The sequence below is a fragment of the Ictalurus furcatus genome, chromosome 12 (genome assembly GCF_023375685.1).
Source record: "Ictalurus furcatus strain D&B chromosome 12, Billie_1.0, whole genome shotgun sequence".
In the NCBI taxonomy this organism is placed as follows: Eukaryota; Metazoa; Chordata; class Actinopteri; order Siluriformes; family Ictaluridae; genus Ictalurus; species Ictalurus furcatus.
The window spans coordinates 1,180,001-1,206,963 of NC_071266.1; the positions used below are offsets into that span (position 1 = coordinate 1,180,001).

A 26,963-nucleotide genomic window follows, 5' to 3' on the forward strand; every position below is an offset into this window, starting at 1 on the left:
AGCAGACATTTATGAGCCAGACTGGTTTGGAAAGGAGGAAATGGACATCATCACTGAGGTGTGTAAACATGTGACCATCAAGCTTTAGAGAAATTAATTGTGTTTATGTTGGTTATGTGGGAGGCAAATGGTAAAATTCGAAGCGATACAATCAAATTAAGAATTTCAGCAAAACTATTAATGTTAAGTTTTAGCCTTGTCATAAACCCTTTCTTTGTCTTGATTGTACTCTCCCCTTGAAGGAGATGATAGAGAAAGAGATGGATGATAATCTGCAGGAAAATATCTCAGACTGTAGGTACTTAATGTAGTGTAGCTGCTATTTTAGCATTAGAGCAAACACTGTAATAAACTATATGGCCACAATTATATGGACAATTGACCTTCACACTCATATGTCTTCTCCAAACCGCTGCAACAAAGGTGGAAGCACACAATTGTCTGTAAAGTGTTTGTATGCTGTTGCATAAAGATATTTCTTCATTGGAACTAAGGGGCCTAGCCCAAACCTGTTCCACCATTACAATGCCCCGTTTACAAGGCTAGATCCATAAAGACATGGTTTGCCAAGGCTGGTGTGGAAGAACTCGAGTGGCCTGCAAAGAGTCCTGACCTCAACCCCACTGTGCACTTTTGGAATGAATTGGAATGCTGACTGTGTGGCAGACCTTCACACTGATATCAGTCCCCGACCCCCCCCCCCCCCCCCCCCAAAAAAAAATGCTCCTTTGGATGATTGAGCACGAATCCCGACAGCCACGCTCCAAAATCTAGTAGAAAGCCTTCCCAGAAGAGTGGAGTTTATTATAATAGGGAAGGACAGACTAAATCTGGACTAGGATGTTGAACAAGCATATATAAGTGTAATTTTCAGGTGTCCACATACTTTTGGCCATATATTGTATATCTCTCTCTCTCTCTCTCTCTTGGTATTATGGTGTTGGCATTTAGTGTTCTGTAATTTGTATACAGTTCATAATCTACAGGGTGTCGCAAAAGTCTTCAAACATATGGGGAAATTAAAACTTTTTTAGCAAAATACAAATTTGTTTACAAAGCATCCTCTGCATGATTACCATTTCTTTGTAAACACGTATGTAGTCATCTCTCCCAAGTGTGGCAACAGAGGTGTGTGTGTGTGTGTGTGTGTGTGTGTGTGTGTGTGTGTGTGTGTGTGTGTGATGTGATGTGATGTGATGTGCTTGTCATGTTTCCTGTTATAGTCCATTGCAATATTGTGACAGCTTCCTGATCCATTCATGAGTTGGATCTGTAATTTTTGTGAAAGACATTCTAAAATCTATCTGGAAAAAAATGTGTGTGTGTGTGTGTGTGTGTGTGTATACATTTTTTATATATATATATATATATATATATATATATATATATATATATATATATATATATATATATATATATATATAATATATATAAATATATAAAGTATGAAACATTTTGCTGAAAAGTGTTCATTTCTGCCATGTATGGAGACCTGGGGCAGCCTGTATATTGGTTGGTACAGGGGTCTGTTAAATCTGGGTGTTATATGGGTGTGGGAATTGGAGTGTATGCTCTGATCACTTTTGTTTTGCAGGATACAGATGTTCTGTGGGGAGATTTCCATCAGAAGCTTGTGGACAGTGCACTCATCTCAGTGGATGCCTACATGGCTCAATTTCCTGAAATTAAGGTTGTCTTTGTCACTAATTAGTGGAATGTGTTTGCTCTACAAAATATCACTACAATATGAGATGAGATGATGAGCAAGTAGTGTAATTTTAAATATGTTACAAGACAGGTATATTAATCATGCATTTCAGATGTTAGCTAACTAATTAGTAGGTGCGTTAAATTTACCAAACACTTACACAATTTGCATTTACATTTACAGTTAAATTTATAGCATTTGGCAGATGCTCTTATGCAGAGCTACTTACAGAAGTGCTTTGAAGTCTCTGTCAATAAATGCATCCTGATACACTGGTTCACTAGGTCACAGTGTAGCGTCAGTCTAAAACTCTGTTGGGGAGGTAATATGGTAAGAAAGGCACACAGACAACACAATTTGTGTGTGTGTGTGTGTGTGTGTGTATGTGTGCGCTAACTTAAGTACTTCAGGAAGAGGTCAGTCTTTAGACGTTGTTTGAAGACTGCCAGTGACTCAGCTATTCGGACAACTAATTATGAAAGTTTACCACTTATCAGTCAGAGTTTGATATCAAAAAGGGAGATAAGGTACCAGAATGACCAGATGTTTAAAAAAAAAAAAAAAAAAAAAGATCTAACCATTGGAGTGTTGCCCTGTCCAAGTCTTTTTCTTTCCTCTCTTGCTTTTGTGGTCCACTTTAATGTTCATAATCTAAAGCCATTCTGATAACCAAGTAGGCTGGATGGCTGCTGCACAGAAAGTATTAACTTGAAAAAGTGATCTAATTAGACTGATCATTAGTGATTTCACCTGTTGAAATTTTATCCTAATTTTTTGTTCGATATAATGCATAATGTAAAGTTATAATGCATATCTAAAATATGATGGGGTCATCACAGCTGGCTCACTTAACAGGGTTTTACCCCCTGTGACTTTTGTGAACTGGTTGGTACAACATTTGCTCCACTCTCTCACTTTCAGCATTCCCCTGCATGGAGGCCTTGCGGCTTCTTCTGGTTTTCGAATTGCACCCTTCCTTCCTGGTGTTTCACCTATTTAAGCCCATCACAAATGTCCACCCAACGCAACTAAAAACCATACAGGCTTGTTCAATGCCACTGGTTCCATATGGATTTCTCATGTTACACCTAACCACAAAAACCTACCTACCTAAAACGACGAGACCCGTATAAGCCTCACCCAGTGATTAAGGCTGTAGCAAGCCCCACTGGCACCGTTAATGCATGCTCAGTGCCATTGATTCTGTATGGACTTCTCCTAACACCACACAAACATATCTACACATCACAAACGGGCACCCTTCCTCACCGATGTTTCATTTATTTGAACCCATGACACCTGAGAAGGGCTGGACAGCAGAACCAGCATCCTAGAACTGCCTCCTCCACTGCACCAGTCACTTCCCTGTTCAGCTCTGCCCTGCCAGTTTGATTTTGCCCCCCCCCCCCCCCCCCCACCTTTAGACACAACCACGGGGATGCAGTGTCCGCCTGCTTACTGATGACCAACTTCTTCCTAGCTGGACCTTTTAATACTTCTTTCTTACTTCTAAGGCGTCCAGAGTGATTACCCTGGAAAACCCCTGCAGCCAACCTCAACTGGGAGATTCCAGGTCTTCCAACCCCTCTTCTGACTCTTGAAGGTTTGAGATTTGTATTTCCTGGGCTTTTGCTTATATGCCTCTTCCGTCCTCTCTTCCCAGGGCACTGGGAATTAACTCAATTAAAATCACTTGCTTCATCCCTTTCAACCAGAGCAGGATGTCTTTTCAGACATTAGTGACCACAGTTTCTTCTGAGAATTTAAGCTGCCTTCTGATGTCCACCCACATTTCCCAGTCACTCACTCTGGCCAGGACCCATGTGCCCCCTAGCTCCTTAACTGCTTTATTGCCTGGTCTTAGACAATGAATGAAGCATGGACCGTGCACTTGATGTTTTTGTTTGTTCCTGTTCTTTGCTTGTTCTAACCCAAAATGCAGTTGGGCCAGTTCCTTGTCATACTTCCACTTCCCATCCGTCGGGTATATTACATTCCCATCTGTAAGCTTGTATGGGAGGAAGAGGCTGGCTGCTCCAGGCTGGCTGGCAAACACTGACGTCCTTGGAGTCACAGCTTCATGACCCGATGTTCTTTAGCCGCCTTGTACTCTTCTACCAGAGTTGTCCTTGGTGGCACACATACAACAGCGAAAATGTCAGAGAGAAGCGAGGCTAATTTCCATCTTTTGCCGAAAAAGAAATTTAAAATCAACAGTGTGGAATTACTTTGGGTATCCCAAAAACGAAAGGGGCGTTGTCCTCGGGGATGGATATCCAGTTTGCAAAAAAAAAAAAAAAGAAAAACAGCCCGCCATGCAGATCAAGGGATATGTCCCACTTATAACTTTAATCCCTAACAAAAAAAGGTGTGAAAGTTTAAATGGCAATCATAAAATGTGCCATCAAAATAATTTTTCACTTCCAGTCTTCTGGCTACATCTGTGTTGTCTGTCCATTCAGTAACCTCTGACTTACACACACACTAGCCATCCAAGCTGCAAATTTAATATATGTGAAAAATTGGAATATCGTGTAAAACATTTGCGAATAAAGCACCGTTTCCATCCCATGTGTTCAAGAGAACAAAATAGTCACTTCCAGGGAAACGGCCGCAAAGTATAAACACAAATGGAAGTTGTTGCAACCGGGGAAGCCACTGTGGCTCATGTTATCTCATCCCACTGTGGCCTCATGTTATCTGCTGTGGCTCAGGTGGTAGAGTGGGGTGTCCGCTAATCGTAGGGTTGGGGGTTTGATTCCCGGCCCACATGACTCCACATGCTGAAGTGTCCTTGGGCAAGACACTGAACCCCACATTGCTTCCGATGGCAAGCTAGTGCCTTGCATGGCAGCTCTGCTATCTATCTCTATATATATATATATATATATATATATATATATATATATATATATATATATATATATATATATATATATATATATAAAATATGAGAAACAGTGTAAAGTGCTTTGTAGAACTGCTAAGGTTAAAAAAACGCTATACAAGTGCAGATCATTTACCATTTGTAATCGGAGGTGGATGCCTGATGTTTGGGGAAAAGAATCATTTGAGACTGTTCTGGGTGGTAATTATAGCAAATAATTTTGATGACCGTCAGCTCAGACATTTCAGAATGACAAACATTTTAGATGCTGTGCAATGAAATTGGTCTGCTGATTAGTCCGGGTATGCTGACTCACCGCACCAAAGTTCCCACAGAAAAATGCATTGCCTTTGCACTGTACAAGTTGGCCACATGTGCTGAATATCCCGTCACATCAGCCTATCATTCAATCACATCTGATGTTTCTATCCAGCATTTTTTTCTTAATGGATATCCCAAAATTAGCTTAAGAATACGTAGATGGCTTCTGACCCCGATCTGTGTGTGTGTGTGTGTGTGTGTGTGTGTGTGTGAGAGAGTTTAAGGTACACACAGGAGCAGTCTGGCTGTGCTGTTGTGCACCTACATTATACAGTATGTTAATAATCATAGGACTTTATTTTAAAAGCTGACACAGCTAATGTTATTTTTCATTTAATATGCTGTGCAAACATGTAAAGAATAAATTAATATTAAGTGACTTACATTTTAGACTCAAAAGTTCTATTTCACCAACGAAAATAGTTCCAAACAAAGCCACAGCAGGTCCTGCTCCTTTTTTCTTCTAATTTCTTTTGTTCAATTATTGAACTATTCAATTATAATTCAATTGAAGTATTCAATTATATTGTTCTTATTTATTTTATTTATTTTCAAAAGGGAGACTTCTTTACATATACTTTCATTTTCAAGTTTCAATTATAATAAAGCATTTGTTCAATAATAAAAAAAAACACCCATCTGTTTTCATTCCTTTAAGTGTCATTGTAACTAATAATAATAATAATAATAATAATAATATTATAACCGATTATTTTCTGAGATGGTTATCGTACCGTGAAAATCTCATACCGTAGCAACCCTACCGTATAATCTATATGCCAGAATTCTGAATCATCTGGAAGAAGCTGGTCTTCTGTACACTGGGTCAGAAATAATTCTCTTTGCTAGTCTTAAAACAGACTGCTCCTAAATCAACTGAAGAGATGGGTGTTGCTGTCAAGTTTATCTATTCTTCAGCTGGGATGTCGAATTAGCAATCCAAGATATAATTCCATTAATACTCTCCAATATACAGTCAATCAGGTTCATAAGTATTTGCTCATTTACTTTTTGAGCCTGTGAAAATGAAGGGATTATGTTAAAAAAAAAAAAAGACAGTAACTCCTGAATGTTTAATGCAATATTTTTGTTAAACCACTCCTGAAGGTCTTCACTGCAATCACATCCTAATTACCTCCACAATGGATTTGAAATTAAGCATACACAGGCAAGATTCCGAAAATAGTGTTACTGTCCAAATATTTATGTACCCGACTGTAGCGTTATTAAACATAATCATGAGCTCCAAAAATCTCCAGTCATTACAGTAAGTATAATCTTGGCTGCAGTCTGGAACACAGATTCTCACCACAAAAACCTTGAAATATTATAATATTATTCTTATAAGAGGAAACTGGGGATATGCTTTCATTATATATAAACAGAGGCATGTGATAATCTATTCCTTTTTGGATCTCCTCTGTCTTAACAGTCAATTAGAATGATTGACACTCCATTTTATGAACCTAAGCCTGAATTTTTTTTGCCACAATTTGTCGCCACAGGCACGCATCGCTAAACGTGAAAGGAAGCTGGTGGATTTTGATAGTGCCAGACATCACTTTGCCTCAGTACAGAAAAGTAAGAAGAAGGATGAGGCCAAGATTGCCAAGGTACCCTAGCATGCTATGTGTGAGGCTAGAGTGCATATACAGTATAATATACTAATATATCCAATTAATCTAAATAATCTTGTAACTCTGTGTGTGTGATCTCAAATTTAAATTCTGGAAATGTGTGTTAACAAAAGTGCTTGGCTTGCTTGCTGTCTGTCTTTCTTTCACTCTCTGAATGTCCAAGGCTTGGTCCTGATGTCGAAATCTGCTCCAGGGTGGGCTCAGGGAATAATCTCAGCACGTCAGATTGCACAAACTAACCTTACCAGATGCCAGGTGATAGACCTAACACCTCATTAACTCCCAGTTAATGCCCCAACTTCCACTTGCCTGACTCACAGTTCTGGCATAGACTAAACTGCATCTATCCTAAATCTACCGCAGGATGTACAGTAACTGTTCTAAAAATGACACAGTTAATGTGATGTCTTACTTCACCTAAATGTTATGATGGGACTGTAACTGCAGTAATATGTGTGTGTGTTTCCTCAGGCTGAGGAAGAGTTGGGAAAAGCCCAAAAGGTGTTTGAAGAAATCAATTATGACCTTCAAGAAGAGCTCCCATCTTTGTGGAACAGGTGTCACCTCATTTCTCCCTCTAACATTCTGCTCCTTTATTTGTGTTCTTTCTAAATACTCTTTTTCTAGCCTATGACTCAGAAATCTAAATTTTCCATATTTAGGTGCATATTATTTTTTTATAATGCACTCATAGAATTTAAGGAGTAGGAAAACAGCATTTGAAAGCAATGATAAACAGGTGCTTGCTATGTGGAAGCCTTAGTTTATACCAGGTCCTGTGAATGCTGATTGGTTGGCAGGGAGTCATGTCTGGCTGCATACCTGGAAAGGTTTCTCTTCCAAGGGTTTTATCAAGAGTTTCAGAGTAATATTGTTCAAACTAAACGTTCAAGTGTAAACAAGAAAACATTAAACAACAAAGTGTAAGCAGTAAAATCACAGCTCACAACAGAAACTGACATTCTAAATACATGAGTTTATTATGAGTCACACTGTGAGTTTCTTAGGCCGGTGTGTTTAATAAGCTTTCTCCTCTATGATAAAACTCCAGCACTGGGCAGCACAAGGGAGTAGGTCAGGTTTTGTCCCCTCCGTTTCTTGTTTGCTTCACATACAGCAATATGATCACATTGTTGTGTAATGGATTTATGTACACAAAACTACAGTCAGGATATTGTGCAAAGTGTGAATATAAAGTACAAGGCTTTATATTGACTGTGTTTAGCTTAATCCTTCTTCTAACAGACTTCTAGTAAAGAATGTAGTTGATACAAACCAGAGCAACTCAATAAAAAATATAGCATTGGTTATTCCACTATTGATAGATTATGCAGCCACTAGCATTGCCAGGCCACAACTCTAGGGTCCCTGGTGTAGTCCTGAGCTTGGGTTGTTGTCTATATGGGGTTTTGTTTGTTCTCCCCATGTCCAAGTGCATTTCCTCCAGCTTCTCTGTGCAGCCCCTATGCATGCATAGTGCCTTGTGATGGCCTGAGGCTCACCCTGCTTCGTGCCCACTGTTCTCAGGATACATTTTGGATCCACTGCGACCCTGAACAGGATACAGAAAATGAATTAATGAGAAGTAATTTTTATAATAAAACCCAATATGTACAGAAATGACAAGACTAATAACAATAAATAAGAACCAATTTGTACCAATGAAAACATTAGTCACTTCAAGAAATGCATGCATTTCCTTAAAACATGATCATATGAGAACTCCAGTGGTAAGAGATAGGAAAGTGTATAATGTAAATGTGCAGTAATATTCAACCTGATGTTAATATAGTGTATCGTAAATCATAAATTAAAGGTTTAAATTTAAAGTGACTCTTCAGTGAGCATGGACATGTCATTTGGGGAAAACATTTGCTGCTTTCCCTGTCCTTGTATGCCATTCTTCGTTTCCTTTCAGTACCCTTCGGGGGAAAGTACAGGTAGGGAAGCAGTGAAAGGCAAAAAGGTGCAATTAAAATATAAACGAGAAGCTATTACTTGTGTGTCTCTTTTTGTTTACATGTAACTCAGTTTCAGTTTCTCTCTTTACTCCTCAGCCGTGTTGGTTTCTATGTGACCACCTTTCAGAGTATAGCCAGGCTGGAGGAGGAGTTCCACAGAGAGCTGGGCAAAGTGAGAGCTCTGCTAACAATCACCCTATTTATATTAACACACTTGCTGTAGATAAAAAGATAAATAAATAGATGCATCTGTTATCTCAAAGGGGAAATTTGGGGATTAGCTCTGTCATTCCTTAGCATAAATCTCTCTTTCATTCTCAGCTGAACCACAATCTATGTGATAGTATGACCAAACTTGTGGAGCAGCGACAGACTGAGTGAGTGTTTATTGTGCTTTGAGCTTTGTCCTATTAGATCTGGTCTGTCCCTTTGTCTACTAGATCTAGCATGTCAAAACTGACTGTAAGCCCCAATACTTTGTGTATACTAAAACAAATTCCACATTCCTCACAGAAATGCTACTAGCAAAACTACTGAGAAGAGGTAATTAGACTTTTGCTATGTTGTGTGTGTGTGTGTGTGTGTGTGTGTGTGTGTGTGTGTGTGTGTGTGTGTGGTTAAGACATAATATGGTTCAAAGTAGCACTAACACCAACATGTTTAGGCAAAACCTATTCTACACCTGTCATCTTGTCCTCTGTGTGATTTTTGCATGAGATTTTCAGGAAATTTTTTTATAGCTTCACTGATTCTTTTTACCTTCCTGCAGTGAAGTAGCAGCCAACCACAATGTCACAGCAGAGTCTGGGTCTGACATAACTAAACCAGCATCTAAGGTACTGTTCTATTGACATTCATTTGTAAACTAAAAGAGAGAGAGCCGGATAGAGGGGTAGAAAGAGTGAGAATAATGAGATAAAGAGAATAAGGCACCTGTAAAAAATTCTTCCTGGAGTCCATAATTGATCTCGTCAGACACCTTTTTAAGTGCCTTTCTCTGACAGTACACACAAATATATTACTGCAGTTACAACTGCAACCAATCTGCAATATATGCATGAACTAAGGCATCAGACCAGTGTGGTATTTTAGAACAGTTCATGTGCATTCTGCAGTAGCTTCATGAATGATACAGTTTAGTATGTCAAGATGGAGTTGGGACATTAACGTAAAGATCAGAGACTGTCTGTCACCAGGCATCTGGTGAGATTAGTTTGAGCAATTTGATGTGATTTGTTTCCCTGATCTCAGCCTGGAGAAGAGAGCTAAGAGAAAAGTAGAATTGCAGGTGGTTAGGTGTGTTCTGTGGCTTCACAAGCAGATACGGGATGTGTTGTGTGTGTGTGTGTGTGTGTGTGTGTGTGTGTGTGTGTGTGTGTGTGTGATGCTGAATGCAACAGGAATTAAAAGGAATTCTACAAATACATACACTACACAGAGCAAAACACAGACATGCACACAGGGTGTTTTAGTTTAAACAGAAATATTAAAAATTCTTGGTTTATGGCATTAAGCTAGAGCCCCAATTCCAAAAAAGTTGGGACAGTATGGAAAATGCTAATAAAAACAAAGAGGAGTGATTTGTAAATGTACTTTGACTTGTATTTAAACAAACAAACAAACAAAAAAACGTATAAAGACAAGGTATTTGATTTTTTACATAATCAGCGGCATTGTTTTTTGAAGGTACATTTATTTTGAAACTGATGCATGCAAGACGTTCCAAAAAAGTTGGGACGGAGGCAATTTAGGACTAATAGCGATGTGATGTGAAATAGGTGAGGCGATCGTCGAATCATAGTATATAAGGAGCCTCTAAAAAAGGCCTAGTCCTTCAAGAGTAAGGACGGGTCGAGGTTAGCTGATCTGCCAACAGATGTGTCAGAGAATAATCCAACACTTTAAGAACAACATTCCCCAAAGACAAATCGGTAGGATTTTGGGAATTACACCTTCTACACTGCACAATACAATTAAAATATTCAAGGATTCTGGTCGAATCTCGGTGTGTAAAGGGCGAGGCCGAAAACCACTTCTGAATGTGCATGATCTCCAATCCCTCAGACGTCACTGTCTTAAAAACCAGTAGCACAGTGGAGTCGTGTTTTGTGGTCCAACTAGTCAACATTTTAAATAGTTTCTGGACAAAACAGCCGTCGTGTTCTCCGGGCCAAAGATGAAAAAGGTCCATCCAAGCTGTTATCAGCGTCAGGTCCAAAAGCCAGCGTCTGTCATGCTATGGGGGTGTCAGTGCCCATGGCATGGGTAACGTGCACATCTGTGAGGTCATCATTAATGCAGAAAGGCCTGTATAGTTGTGCAGCTGAAGAAATGGGGGAAAATTCTGCTTGCTAAATTTAAGCAATTGGTGTCTTCAGCACCCAAACGCTTAATAAGTGTTATTAAAAGAAAAGGTGACGTTACACAGTGGTAAACAGTCAACTGTCCCAACTTTTTTGGAGTGTCTTGCAGTCATTAGATTTGAAATGAGTGTATATTTTGAAAAATAAATTACATTCACAAAGTAAAACATCAAATAATGTGTTTTCAATATAGTGCAGGGTGAATTGAATTTTCAGATGACTCTTTTGTTTGTTTTTTTTTGCATTTTCCATACTGTCCCAACTTTTTCGGAATTGGGGTTGTACAATGTTATTTGTAAATCTGTCATCTTTACTACCTGCATGTGTATATTTTGTGTGTGTGTGTGTGGAAGCTGAGCTGAGACTGGGGCGACTGGTCCCCCAGCCCACCATATCTTCTTCAGCTGATGCGGTCCAACAGGACAACGTACGGTCCCTTCTGAAAGTATTGACACAGCAAGGCCAATTCTATTGTTTTCACTGTATGAGATGAAAGATCAGAATTTCAGCATTCATTTCCTGATATTTACATCTAGATGTGTTAAACAACTTAAAACATGGAACCTTTGGAGGCAGACCACCCAATTTTTAGGTGAGCAAAAGTATAGGAACAGATAGTCAAAGTAAATAACACTTAATATTTGGCTACTCATCCCTTGCTTGCAATAACTGCATGAAGCCAGTGACCCAGTGACATCACCAACCTGTTGCATTTTTCTTTTGTGTTGCTTTTCCAGGCTTATGCTGCAGTTTCTTTCAGTTGTTGTTAGGTTTGGGGCGTTTCTCCATTCAGTCTCTTCTTCAGAAGGTGGAACTTCTGAGACTTCTGAAAAGGTCTGGTGATTGGTTTGGTCAGTCTAAAACCTTCCCCATTTCCCCCTGATGAACTCCTTTGTTGGGTTGGCAGTTCTTTTGGCTCATTGTCTTGCTGCATGATGAAGTTCTTCCCAATTATATTTGATGCATTTCTTTGTAAATTGTAAGACATTCTTTCTGTAGACTTAAGAATTCATTCTTCCAAGCTATGACACTTCTTCCACCGTGCTTGACTGATGTGCTTCTGTGTTTTGGATCATGACTTTGGCCTTTCTATCACTTTGATAGAGGTTCCAGAATTTTTGTGGCTCATGGTTTTTATTTCTTTGCAAATTCCAATCTGGCCTTCTGATTCTTACTGCTCATGAGTGGTTTTCATCTTGTGGTATGGCCTTTATATTTCTGCACTTTCTGGATTGTGATACCTTCACCCCTGCCTTGTGAAGGTTTTTGGTGATGTTGAACAACTAACTGTTGTTTTGGGCTCTTATAACCGTTGTTTGCACAGCTCTTATAATGTTTCTGTCATCAACTGATGATGTTCTCCTTGGCTGACCTGTCCCATGCGTGGCCGTTAGTACACCAGTGGTTTCTTTCTTTTTCAGGACATTCCAAATTGTTCTATTGGCTATGCCCAATGCATGTGCAATGGCTCTGATTGATATTCCCTCTTTTCTCAGCTTCAAAATGGCTTGCTTTTCTCCCATAGACAGTTTTCCGGTCTTCATGTTGGTTTATCCATTTCAACAACAAATACAGTCTTCACAGGTGAAACCTAGAGGTCAAACCAAGAGTAGACATTCAGAGATAATAATTTCCTGAACAATAAACTTTACTGGGCACACATGGGCAGCAAGAAACACCTATCAGTCACGTGTTCAAATATTTTTGTTGTTTAATATATCTATAAATTCATCTTTTGATCTCAAACCCAAATGTCTTCAGTGTATAGTGAAAACAATAGAATTGGCCTTGCTGTTTAGGGGGGGCACTTTAGGCGGGGCACTGTAACCAACCTTTTTGAAGATACACTGGTCCCTGAATAAAGATTTACTGACCTGTCACAGGTCAGCAGTGCCTCTCACTTTGTCTTTCTCTCTCTCTCTCTTGCGCTCTCTCTCTATTCAAACCTTCACCTGATCATTCTTGTAGCCATTTTTCTTATCCATTCATGAGTTCACAATATGTCCCTCACACCATTATTTTAAAAATCCTGCCACTCCTACGTTTTTTCTATACAAAGTACTGCAAAGCTGTCCATTCTCTGTCTGTTTTCCAATGTTGGTTTTTAGCTTGTAGGGAAGCAGGGATTTTGCCAGTAGGATCTTTCAAACCAGTGTTTCCAATAAATATGGGCGATTCTCACAGTGCTCAGAACAGTTCCATAAACCTATCCCTTTAAAGGTACTGTGTGGATTTTTACGTGTGCATGTGACAGTTTGATGGCCCTACAGTGGGCAGTCTGATGGATATGGACCTGGAGGCCGTGCAGGCCATAAGTGCTCCACCACCTGCTCGGTGGGTTAAGACAAAGATCAAAGACAAAGACTGAGAGAGGTCAGATGTATAAGATGTGCCTAAGATCTGTACATGGTAATGGTAATGTTTATCCTGATGTGAGGATTTAGAGTAGCAAAATATCCAGAAAAATGGCTGAGACACCAAGAACAACACTAGTTATGCAAGTAGCAGTGGTTTGCATGAACATCAGATAACCTCCAGGGTCAGTGTTTAACACATTTTTGCCAAGTAATCACTGAGTCGGTATTGGTTTTGACTGGTTCTGTTCATAGAATTGGTTACATACATGCTAACTAGCATTCTATGTCGAACCTCCTAACCTGACTGGAAGGGTGCTCAGATATCACTACCACACTGCTCATACAGCCGTGAGCTGAGCACACAAGCTAGTCATCCAGGTATGGTAGTATCCTCATTCCTCTGGACACCCTATGTCTTGGCTTAAGTGTCCCACTGCAAGAAGTGCAGTTCCGCAGCACAGATGGTTCAATTGCTGCAGACTGGAGTGACCAATCGAGTGCAAAATTGCTAGAAAGTTGCCTGGATGTGCCAAGCCTGTAGCAATATCATAATATCATAAGAGCCTGTCAGAATGTTATCATTATGCCTGCACTTGGCGCTTGGGCAGTATACACTCTGGTGCATTGTCACGCTCAGAGGCGAACCGAGATTATGTGGGTTCTGACAGATTTATGTTTTTATGATGTCTTCATGTTACCCAGAGATGATGATGTGACCCTTTACATCTGTGGAGGAATCACAGTAGATGCATGTTTCTAAGAATTCATTTATTTTTTTTTGAAAATAATCATAACGTAGAAAAATGAATAAAGTAAGGGGCTACCCAACAATTGCTGAATGCAGTCTCAAAACTGGATCCTTTCCCCCCTGTGAAATATAAACATTTTAACAAAATATTTCATTAGCTCCTACAGATATAATTATACAATATACTTTTAAAAGTAGTCAAAACATATCTAACAGAGCATAAAGTGTTTATTTTTTACAGCTTCATGGTCTGTTTTACAAATAGATCAAACCTCAGTGAGGAATCCCTCAGTGAGGAATGTCCATCTTCAATTAATGTTAACGTATATTAACTAACGTATTAACCAGGGGCATTAGCTGGGCTGTTAATCAGCTGGGACTGAACCCAGACTCTTCTCCATCAAAAACCTTTTAAAAGCGTACTTCTAAATAGACTTTTTCCATGCGTTTATTTTCTTGGATGTCCGGGCTAATTGCTTAAAAAATGTAAGATTGGACAAAAAGTTGGATTTATCATAAAACTTGCTTTAGTTGTGATCACTGTTTGTAGGACTGCCAGACCGACAAAATATGAAATGTTTTGGCTATCTAACATGAGACTCGGTTAGTTTGGTGTCACTAGACAAGGGGAGGCACAACTAAACTATCACTGTATGGGTTTAGCTGCTACAGTGCCATGCAGAGTGCGCTATCTGTCCTTATGCTCTGCTCAGATCATGTTCACATAACTTGGAACGCATTTACATTGAGACATTTACACACCTTGTTCTCCTGGTTCAGCAAGAGACAATGTTTGTGTTTCAACCCCTTTGTGTGTGTGTGTGTGTGTGTGTGTGTGTGTGTATATATATATATATATATACACACACACACACACACACACACACACACACACACACACACACACACACACACACACACACACACACACACAAAGATATATAAATATCTTCTTTTTTTTTCCCCCTCACACTTTCTGTGTGAGCTAGCATTTGGCAGAATTGAGACCTGTCAGTCAATAAGACACTGGTATTTCCAGTAAACACTGACTAACTGGTCTTGCCTCTGTTCAGTGAAGATAAAATACAACACTCCGTTTACTGAAGATACAAAATTACAACACTGCCGTCTTCATTTATTGACGTTCAGTTACGTTTTGATAAACCGCTCCAAGTGGAGAATTATTCAGGGCTAAAGAAAAAGTTTTCGGGGCTATAGCCCCCAATTCCCAAGCCAGGTTACACATGTGGTATTAACTAATGTATTAAGTAATGTAAAGTATTGATTCACGGGAGCAAGAGGCACAGTACAGGTACTTGCCAAGCGGTGCCGCCGGAGTTGTGCACATCATTCCCTGTATCTATTGCATTTCAGCCCACATTAAGAATTGCTAACACTACTCAAACCATGCTAACCCTAGTTAACTATTACAGGAATTCGTCTCATAATGAGGTGAAATAAAACTGCAGATGGATAGAGTTGGGTTACTCGATCCCGCACTCGGACTTGAGTCCGGAATCGAGTCCAATTATGAAGGAACTCGGACTTGTCATGTACTTGGGTAAATTTGTATGTGACACTGACTCGGACATTTTTGACATTTTGAAATTTTTTCCCCGAGTACAGTCGAGTCTGCGTCATGCGTGACATGAAAAGAAAGATGATAAATAAATAACATCACGTAATTAAGATAACAGGAACTGTATGAATGTCTCCCTGCCTGACGCACTTGAAACACGTCCACAGAAAGCCGCCTCACCGTGCAAGTACCGAGGGTGCTTCTCATTTTTATTTGCGCATCCTTGTTTCCTTTCCTCGTGTCTTTGCTCCATCCCTTTAGGATGCAAGGATGAGACGCGAGGAGAGCGGAATCGAAGCAAGTCGAATGGAATATTTTCGCTCTCTCAAGCGTCACTTCAAAGCGATGTCAATTAATGACGACTGTGCTCAGCTGGATTACCTCACTGCGCTTCAGGGATCTGCCGTTATGCTTATTTTTTTGATCTGCTGTTATGTTGTTGGAGTTTGGTTAATAACATTCATAATGAAGAAAAATGCATACAAAATAGTATGTGAAATGCATTAATTAAAACAATGAATTAATAAACAGTGCATAAATTATCGCAGCTTTGCATATCCAAACATGCAAGCATCAATTAATTGCAGTCCTCATTGTAAGCATATTATTTAATTATATTTCACACAAAATACCATCATATCACAGGACTTTTTGTTTGAGATTGTGACAGATGTAAAGGAGGAGGGGACTTTATACGTGCATCAGGGTTTTCGACAAGAAACACTTCCGCATAGGATACACCTGTGTATCCTCGCTCCTAGCTTCCTCACTCCTCGTTCCTCGCCTCCTCGCGGTGTATTTAGAGAATTGATATGTCCTTCAAGATGGTTGACGTCGATCAATTTCCGGTCACGGGCTGGAGGATGGAGGAGCGAGGAAGCATCAATTTGAGTATTGAGAAGCACCCCGAATGGACTCTATGCACGATCGCTTCTGCATTTTGTTTCCGCCAGCTCAGTTACATCCGGTGCCGCACCGGAAGCCGTTTTCGCCATTGGCAATAACTGTGTGAAGATGGCACGGGAGAGTGTGACATATTACACTCACTGTTTACAAGAGCTTCCCCAGATTTCTGTGAATGATGAAGGGCTTCAAATGATATATTTCGAGTTACATCGACAACTTTTGAGGGTGAGTATTCTCATGCTATATCCGACTAGCAAATCTAGCTATGTCTCCGTTTCTGACAGTTCATACCTGTCTTTGTATTTATTTATCTAATTAAAATTTACTTTATGCAATAAGTTATCGGCATTTGTATCCACCTCTTCCAGTCCATGACAACTTGAGTACATGGTTCACTGTAATTGTACCTTTTTGAGTATAGTTAAATCAGTACTTTTACTTGAGTTTAAAAAATAAATAAAATAAATTAACCTACATTAAATTAAATTTTAATCATTGGTGCAGAGTAAAAATATATATAGCAATGCATTTAAACATGGAAGACTCTAAGAGTTGAACTTTGACCAGGTCTCACGTAACGGAACGCTTCAGTGTTTGGCCGAACTACTGTCTTCCCACCTTGATACTTTAACTTTCTTGAAGCCATTACGTGTGTGTGTGTGTGTGTGTGTAATATATATATATATATATATATATATATATATATATATATATATATATATATATAAATATAAATATAAATAAACAAATATAGTTTAATCGCTGTGAATGAATCGTATGGAAGAGTTTTGCCGCTAGTACACTGAGCTATAGGAACGCGCTATAAAGAAGTAAAGTCACGGCTGAGATTTTACCGGAACTATGTAAGCAGCGTTCTAAGTTTTCTTTAGCATATTATTATGCTTGGACGGTCAAATAAATACACAGACATCATGTCAAAATGCAGGTCTGGCCAAGTATTCATGCAAACACAGTCGGTTATGTCTTAAGTGAATGTGTGTATCAATACAGTATACTGGATCTGTGCATTAGGTCTTAAAGTGACAGCAGTCTAATAAACCTGCTGCTGTGTTTGACATTAATGTTAATCAAACAACAAAAGACAAAGAGAAAATCACTCACTCACTCATATGTATATGTCATACAGTGAAGTCTGTTTTATTTTACATTTAATTGCTGTCGTGTATTTCCATAGTATTTCTTACTTGAATACTACCACAAGACCTACCTGAGAAAATGTATCGTTATTGTGAAATAAGATTGTAGTCATATCACCCACCCCTAAACATTAGCATTTGGTGATTCCAGTCTTGAATTTCATGTAAAATGTGAAATGTACTTCTTAATGTAGTAAATATCATAAACCCTGCTGATAGAATTTTTTTTTCTTCATTTTAGGAATTAAAATTAGGACCAACACTAGAGCCTACTTTATAATACTGTCAATGTAGTATTTGCACTGTGGCACAGTAAAAACCTTTTTGGCTGGGACTGCATAAAATATTTATTTGGAGCTATGAGGTGTGTGTCAGCATTCAATCCAATTTGGGCTGCCACTGTTTTGAGGGAGGCTGTCAGAGCTTGCCAGCTGAGCATTTGAACTGCTAGAGGAAGATCCACTTCTGGATACTGATGGAGCCAAAGTTTGACTGTCGTTTCAATCATCAGTTCACCATCGGATTAAATCGTCTCCCAGACATGGCCACTGACATCATATCTCTCATAGGCTGAGGAGTGGGATAGTGGATTGGCTATCAGGATATGTGGATGGCTCTGTTAAAGGCTGTGAGTTTCTGCTGTACATGGCTTCAGTTCTAAAAACAAGTGATTTCAGCAAAGCCATATCTGATGCTAGGTTATCTACATGCTTCGAGGGGGACTCTGTGCTTGTCAGTCATCACTGTCTATGAATATTTATGGCTAGCAGGGTCTAAATCTGCAGAATGAGCATGCCATCACTATACAGTCCACAACTGAAATGTCTGGTCTGACAATTGTTTCTCCAAGATGGTCACTCGTGAGGCATTGAACACATAATGCCTTATCCTCAACTTCCAGAGAGCTTAGACATTGATCACACAAATGTAAATCCTACATTCTAGCTTATTAGGTACTTGGAGCCCAGACTATGCATATAGGGGAAACCAGCAATTTGGTGATTAACTACATGGAGCACTAATCTGAGGGAAACACACCTGGATATGATAGCAAGTGAAGCCACAGGCCTGCTTCTCTTAAGATAGTGGTGGATATGTAAACTAAATGAATGCTGAGTGAAAATAAAAATAAGCACAAATGGCTCAGTGGAGAGAAGATCTCGGGTATGATCTCAGTTGGCTACTAGTTATTGATCCATTGACTGACATAGGTTAGCTATGAGTGGTTTAGCAACAGGCCCACTAACCAGGAGATGTCAGGCTGTGGAGCTGAGCTGAAGTGCCAAGGGAGGCCCCACTCAAACAGTTGGAAAAAATAAGAAATTTATGGTAGTCTGTCTCCAGCTTTGGAGGCCAGGTTACCTGTAGCTCTGACAGTGTAGTCATTGTTATGCTGATAGCTCCAAAAACCAATCAGGGTTGAGAAAAGGCAAGAACTAGATAGGTAAACTTCATCACGACAAACTTGGCTTGTTGGCTTGACAAAGCCAATCTGAAAGTTTAAAATAGTTATCAATTTGAAATCTGAAGGTAATGTGCAGTTTTAAGAAAGAAAGAGAGACAGATAGAGAGGGTACCAATATTGTAGAGTTAGATAAAATGGGTGCCAATACTTCTAGCGTTGCATAGATAGGGTGTCAGTACTTGTAGATTTAGATAAAAAGGCCAATACTTCTAGAGATGGATAGATAGGGTTCCAATACTTCTAGAGATGGATGGATGGATGGATGGATGGATATATGGCACTTGTAGAGTTGGCTAGATAGGCCAATACTGCTAAAGTTGGATTGCTAGGGTGGGGGTTAACATGCACGTGATGTCACGTGACATCACTAGACTACCCATAATGCAGTTTTCCTCATTGAGCAGAGTGTTTTGATATGTCACATGTCTGTGTTGAGGTAGTTTTGTGATTCCACATATTTTGGGGGTTAACATGCATGTGGCATCACATGACATCACTAGAATACCCATAATGCAATCCTCCTCATTGAGCTGAGTTTTTTGATGTGTCACTTGCATATGTTGTAGTACTTTATTGATTCCACTTATTTTGGGGGTTAACCTGCACTTGATGTCATTAAAATACCCATAACGCATTTCTGCACACTGAGTTGATGGTATTGTCATCCCACATAATGCAATTATCCTCACTGAGCTAATCGTTTTGATGTATGACACGGCTGCAGTAGTTTGGTGATTAGTTTATGTCCTCTTTTGCTCCTCTTGACTCATTTTTACATTACTGTGTATTGGGAAATCCGATGAGAAATTCCATGCGACGTGCATGTGGGATCCATTCCCAAATGGGATTTCCTGATTCTCTGGACCAAGGCGAACACTCCTGAGTGTGGAAGAAGTAGCTTGAAAGCTCAAGGAGTTATAACCGTCAAGTCAATGGGAATTTTGTCCATTTTGAATTTCCGTGATCGCAATTCCGATCACTTAGAAAAGTCATAGTACACCAAGTCAGAATAGGTTGAATGTCTGTGGTGAGTTTGGTGCATGTAACTTGAAAGCTCTGGAAGGAGTAGCATTTAGAAATTTTGGGTCTTCGAATAGTAATAATAACTTTAAAAATTTTTTTTTACATTTTCTAAAGAAAATGTGAGTGGTGCTTGCCCGTGGAAAATTCGACACCTACATGCAGCAGCACATGTGACATCACTAGAATACCCATAATGCAATTCTCATTGAGCGGAGTGTTTTGATATGTCACATGTCTATGTTGAGGTTTGTGATTCCAATTATTTTGGGGGTTATTGTGTATGTGACGTCACTAAAATATCTATAATGCATTACTGCACACTGAGTTGAGGGTATGGTCATCCCCATAATGAAATTCTCCTCACTGAGTCGGTTGTTTTGATGTATAACATGTGTAACATAGTTTGTTGCTTAGTTTATATCCTGTCAGGTCCTACTACTGATTTCTCAATGAGTGTGTTTGGTGAAATTTCATAGGGAAATTTTGTCTGGAATTTCACGTGACACATACAGTATCTCACAAAAGTGAAGACACCCCTCACATTTTTGTGAATATTTGATTTTATCTTTTCATGTGACGACACTGAAGAAATGACACTTTTCTACAATGTAAAGTAGTGAGTGTACAGCTTGTGTAACAGTGTAAATTTGCTGTCCCCTCAAAATAACTCAACACACAGCCATTAATGTCTAAACCTCTGGCAACAAAAGTGAGTACACCCCTAAGTGAAAATGTCCAAATTGGGCCCAATTAGCCATTTTCCCTCCCCAGTGTCATGTGACTTGTTAGTGTTACAAGGTCTCAGGTGTGAATGGGGAGCAGGTGTGTTAAATTTGGTGTCATCGCTCTCACACTCCCTCATACTGGTCACTGGAAGTTCAACATGGCACCTCATGGCAAAGAAAAAATATATATATATATATATATATAGTGAGGAATTAGCCCGGGGAAGGGCGGCGTACAGACCCACAGGAAGCAGAAGTACGTTCACAAACGGTGGTTTATTGGTGCAAGGGTGAAGTGAGTGGGTTGTGAGGGGATGAGTGCGGGGCTTGTGGAGGCGTGACTGCCGGTGTAGCCTACTCGTGGCGGAGGCGGGATTCCCGAGACGGGGGCGAGGGTTTTCCCGGGCCGGCGTCCTCCGTAGGTGGGACTCTCACCACCCGGCGATCTCGTCCGCGCTTGCACCTTTTGTGGGGAGAGAGAGAGAGAGAGAGAGAGAGAGAGAGAGAGAGAGAGAGAGAGAGAGAGAGAGAGATATTAGCGTGGGGCGTGAGGTTCCCGTCGTGCTCGGTGATTGCGAGTCGCTATGTCGCTGGGAAACACGCACGGAGTCTGTCTTGTCGCTACGGTCTTCTCTCCTCTCGTACGGCCGGAAGCGCGCCCTTTTATCCTCCTCCGCCGTCGCCTGAGTGGTGGAATTTCTCCGTTGGGTCCGCCAATCGCTGGCCGGCGTCGCGTCGGTCCCGCCCCGCCGCGGCGGTCCTTCCGGCTGGCGGAATGTTCGGCACGAAGCTGCCCACGTCGTGCCGGTGCGGCAGTTGGAGAAGGAGCGATTTCCTTCTTGTGTGTGCCGGCTCTCTGCCCGTCGCGACTATATATATATATATATATATATATATATATATAAATATAATATGCAGAAAGTGCAGGAGTAAGTATTGCAGCGTAAGTGTAATACAAGTAATATGTACAGTGGCGTTAAAAAAAAAAAACCGGTATCAGTGAATATATTAAAATATAGACAGTAGGGATTGCAGATGAGAGGTATGTACAGTATGAACATCAACGTATGTACAATTGGATGATATATGTACAGAACATAGTTAAACAGTGAGGTTGTTCAGGTAGTGCAACTATGAATAGTGCAAGTAACACACGTGTGTGTGTGTGTGTGTGTGTGTATGTGTGTGTATATATATATATATATATATATATATATATATATATATATATATATATATATATATTACACACACAGAACATGTCATATGTTATATATACAGAACATTGTTAAATAGTGTGAATGTACAGATAATGCAAATATGAAGAGTGCAAGTAACTATCCAATAAATAACTGTCCAATAAAGTACCGAGCAGTGCAGTATAATGCAAGGTGAGGAATTTTAGAGTGGAGGGTTTGAGTTTAGCAGGGTCACAGCCTCGGGGAAGAAGCTCTTCCTGAGCCTACTTGTGCAGGAATGTAGACTCCTGTAGCGCCTGCCGGAAGGGAGGAGTGTGAAAAGTCCATTGTTAGGGTGGGAGGCATCCTTAATGATGTTTTTTGCCCGTCCCAGGCAACGCTTGCGGTAGATGTTATCAATGGTGGGTAGCTGGGCGCCAGTTATTCGTTGGGCAGTTTTAACTACCCTCTGGAGTGCTTTGCAGTTGGAAGCGGAGCGGTTGCCGTACCAGACTGAGATGCAGTTAGTGAGTATGCTCTCAATGGTACAGCGATAGAAGTCCACCAGGATCCTAGGACACAGGTGTGCTTTTTTGAGGCTCTTTAGGAAGTAAAGGCACTGCTGTGCCTTTTTGACTATGGTGGATGCGTTAAGGGACCAGGTGAGATCATTTGAGATGTGGATGCCAAGGAACTTGAAACCAGGCACACGCTCCACCACAGCTCCACTGATGTAGATGGGGGTCAGTGCTTGACTTCCAGTCTGCCTGAAGTCCACGATGATCTCTTTTGTCTTCTTGATATTAAGTTCCAGGTTATTTGTGGCACACCACCTGGCCAAGTGCTGAACCTCATCCCTATAGGCTGTCTCACTGTCGTCCTTGATCAGGCCTATCATCATGGTGTCATCTGTGCTTGATTATGGAGTTGGAGCCATAAACAGTAATGCAGTCATGGGTGAACAGGGAGTACAGAAGCGGGCTCAGCACGCAACCTTGTGGCACATTCGGGGTGATGATGGAGGAGGAGAGGTTGTCTAACTTAACAGACTGGGGCCTGTTAGTTAGAAAGTCCAGAGTCCAGTTGCAGAGTGAAGTGCTGATACCAAGCTGGCTGAGCTTGGAGATCAACTTAGAGGGGATTACAGTGTTAAATGCTGAACTGAAGTCAGTAAACAGCATTCTGACGTACGAGTTTTGACTGTCTAGATGGGTCAATGCAGAGTGGAGTGCCGTAGAGATGGCATCCTCTGTTGACCTATTGTGGCAATAGGCAAACTGATGTGGATCCAATGTGGCAGGGAGACAGGATTTTAAGTGTGATTGGACCAGTTTCTCTAAGCACTTTGCAATGATGGGGGTGAGTGCAACTGGACAGAAGTCATTGAGGGCCGAGGCAGTGGAGTGCTTTGGTACTGGCACAGTGATGTCAGTCTTCAAACTGGTGAGGACCGTTGCCTGAGCCAGGGACAGATTGAAAATGTCCGTAAAGACCCCAGCCAGCTGCACCGCGCAGGCTCTGGAGCACTCGCCCAGCTATTCCATCCGGGCCGGCTGCCTTCCGTGCATTCACCTTGCTCGGAGTAGCGCAAACATCTGTGATGGAGAGTGTGAGAGGCTGATCAACTGGTGGGAGAACCACTTTGAGGGGGTCTCCTTGTTGTCTCTGTCAAAGCGAGCATAGAAGTGGTTGAGCTCATCAGGGAGGGAGGCAGAGTTGGCGGGAGGCACCGTGCTGGGTGTTTTGAAGTCCGTCAGGGTCTGTATGCCTTGCCACATACGCCGGGGATCGAGGAGTTGAAGTGCTCTTCAATCCTCATTTTATATGTATGTTTGGCCTGGCAGATTCCCCTCCTCAGATTGGTCCTGGCAGAGCTGTAAGCCTCCCGATCTCCAGACCTGAAGGCTACATTTCTGGCTTTGAGCAGGAGCTCAGAACTTCTCTATTCATCCAGGGCTTCTGATTGGGGTAGATTTTTTTTTTTGTGTGTGTGTTTGTTGTAACTCTGCCCACATGATGTGCTCTAGGACAGAGTTGGTATAAGTATCAATGTTAATCTGTGTGGTTGTGGTGACCTGGGCAGCAAACATGTTCCAGTGTGCATGTTGTTGGAGTCAGCACCTTCCAGCCAGATCTTGACGGTCCTCATTGTGGGTTTCACACATTTGATGACCGGGGTGTACTTTGGGAGCAGGAACAAAGAAAGCTGGTCCGACTGCCCTAGGTGGGGGAGGGATGTAACTTTGTAGGCATCAGTCACGCTGGTGTATACGTGGTCCAATGTTTTATGCCGTCTTGTGGAACAGGCAATGTTCTGATGAAATTTCGGGAGAACAGATTTTAAGGTGCAGTGATTAAAGTCCCCAGCGACAATGAAGGCCCCATCCGGGTGCAAGGTTTGTAGCTTGCTAATAGTAGCCCAAAGTTCTTTCATGGCCACTTTTGCATTAGCATCCAGCGGAGCATAGAATGCTGCAGCAATGATGCATGTAAACTCACGTGGTAGGTAGAATGGCCTGCACTTAATAATCAGGAACTCCAAATCAACAGAGCAGTGGGTATTTACAATGACTGAGTCCATGCACCATGATTTGTTTACATAAATGCATACTCCACCGCCCTTGCTTTTACCTGATGTAGCTGCCACTCTGTCGGCCCTGAAGATAGAGCGCCCATCCAAGTCCACCACGCTGTTTTGCACATCGTTGGGTAGCCATGTTTCCGTGAAGAACATGAGATTACAGTCCATAAGCCATCTCTGTGCGAGGGTCCAGATCTTTAATTCGTCCAGTTTGTTCATCAGACACCGTACATTGGCGAGGAAGATGCTCGGAATAGCTGGGCGATGAGGGTTTACAGTTAGCTTAGCACGCAGCCCTCCGCACGTCCCCTGCCTTTGTTTACGGTCTTTACGCCGCTGACGTGCACTTCTGCCAGGTATGAGTGAAATGCTAGACCGCTCTGTTCTCCGTAGGTCCGGAGGGTGATCACCGAAATCAAAAGGATAGTCCAAAGTTATGTTGGAACACCGATAGTTGATGTCCAAAAGTGTCTGACTGTTGTAAATGAAGTTCGCAGAACTGAAACTACCGAGCATGTGAGTAATAACCAGGTAAATTATCACTATTATCTGAAATCTGGTAAGACGCTGAGCCTTGCGTTGTGCACGCGCCGCCATCTTGTCTCGGTGAAATGAATGGGGTTCAGTGCTGAAACTATTCAGTGTTTGGAACTATCAGTTGCCCCATGTCACATGTCTCTTCTACATTCTCTGATTCCTACAGAAGTCTATGGGATTGTAGCAACTCTCTTTTTCAGTGGTGCAGATTTAGATGTGCAAGCAGTAGTTCAGTATAATCATGCATGCACATAAGTGAAGACTTCACTACTAATCATCTGAAGCACCCTTAAATGAAAGAAGAGCAGCCAGACACTTTATTTAATCAGGCTCAAATAACATAAACATACTGATGTAATTATTAGCTGTTCCAACTGACTACAGACACCAGTCTTTAACAGACATTTGCATGGTTACATCACGTCCATAAACAGAAAGAAAAAGAGCCGGCTCCTACGTTGGGGCTGAGGATGGTGTAGCTTGTCCTTACAAGAATTCCTTAGAATTTAAACATCATTCAGATGGCTGCTTTTAATCTGGACAGTTCTAAACAATCATCGTTTATATCTATGGAATCAGCTGTTGTCAAAACCAAGAAGCCTCGAACTGCAGAGAGCCTGCAGTTATAAAGGGAAAACAACAGAGCCTGTGCTAAAATGAATAAATATTGGCATGTCTTTTGAGAGGTGGTGAAAACTCAAAGATCTCAAGGGATTGAAGACTAATGCAGGGATGGCTTTTTTTTTCTGCTGAACAGGTAAGACATTTCAGTGGCTCAATAGGTAGCTAGGTAACATAAGCACATGTCTTCACTTGACTCAGCTATGTTTCGAGTTTACTAGGATGTTTTTTTTTTTTTTTTGCTATGGTCAATGTGGTAAATTGCACTTATTTTCTGCTACCTATGAGAGAGAGAAACTCACCTCTACTCCAAGAAAACCGTATATGCTGCCACCTCCGTTGTCAAGTATTGGAGTTAATAAACTCGTACGAATACCTCAAACCATCAGATTCATCCACAAAGATGAGCAGTGTACACATGTACCCATGCACAACCCATGTTTTTTTTTTTTTTTTTTTTTTTTTTTTAAAAAGTAACTTGCAATTTTGTTTCAAACAGAAAGAAAATAAAAAGAAACATCTCCCAATCAAAGAATCCGGTTCAAACCTCCTAGTGTGAGATCTGTGAGGACAGCCCTGTGAACCCACGTTAGGTCCTCAGGTTGTCACCAAAGAGGTGTTAAGAACTGTATTATTCAAGATTGAAGGAATCTTAAACTCAAGATGTTTGGGTTATGTATCCAGCGATGTTGCGGATCCAGATGCAGTAACCCCAAACTCCTTATTGATGAGGCGGCCCGACTCCTCTCTACCACATTTGGTTTTCCCTGAATACGACCTGCTCAGGGATAAAATATGTAGACATAGTCAGATTCTCAGTGATAATTTTTGGAAACATTTCATTCATGACTTTCTGCCTACCTGGCAAGCCTGCCAGAAGTGGAATAAAGAGAAAGAAGACATTAAAGTTGGTACTGTGGTCCTAACAGTCTCTAAGGCCAGTAGGTACAGTTCCATCTACCATCCCTGGATTTGACGGTAGAAAAAGTTAAAGTGAAAAACTACTTGCACTTGTCCAGTTGCCCGACAACATTGTTTCACCTTCATGTACGAAATTCGATAAACGTATAACATGCCAATACAATCAGTCTCATCTAAAGGCCTTGATAATGCTAAATTGTGAAGCTTTTGAGTTTTCGCTGCACAGCGTGGGCGTGGTGGTCTCACAAATTTTGACGTTTCCCCATGAAACAGGAAGTTGTTATAACT

At 40.9% G+C, this 26,963-nt stretch overlaps 1 protein-coding gene across 1 annotated transcript in view; it reads left to right on the plus strand.

Moving 5' to 3' along the window:
* bin1b (bridging integrator 1b) overlaps window positions 1-26,963 on the plus strand; it is a 50,022-nt gene that overhangs the window by 14,181 nt on the left and 8,878 nt on the right. The window contains exons 4-11 of the mRNA XM_053637531.1: window positions 1-58; window positions 1,595-1,690; window positions 6,422-6,529; window positions 7,025-7,110; window positions 8,611-8,686; window positions 8,836-8,891; window positions 9,028-9,057; window positions 9,284-9,350. The exon at window positions 1-58 is cut by the window's left edge and continues 37 nt beyond it. Coding sequence (XP_053493506.1) covers window positions 1-58; window positions 1,595-1,690; window positions 6,422-6,529; window positions 7,025-7,110; window positions 8,611-8,686; window positions 8,836-8,891; window positions 9,028-9,057; window positions 9,284-9,350 — 577 coding nt within the window. The remainder of the gene's footprint in view (window positions 59-1,594; window positions 1,691-6,421; window positions 6,530-7,024; window positions 7,111-8,610; window positions 8,687-8,835; window positions 8,892-9,027; window positions 9,058-9,283; window positions 9,351-26,963) is intronic.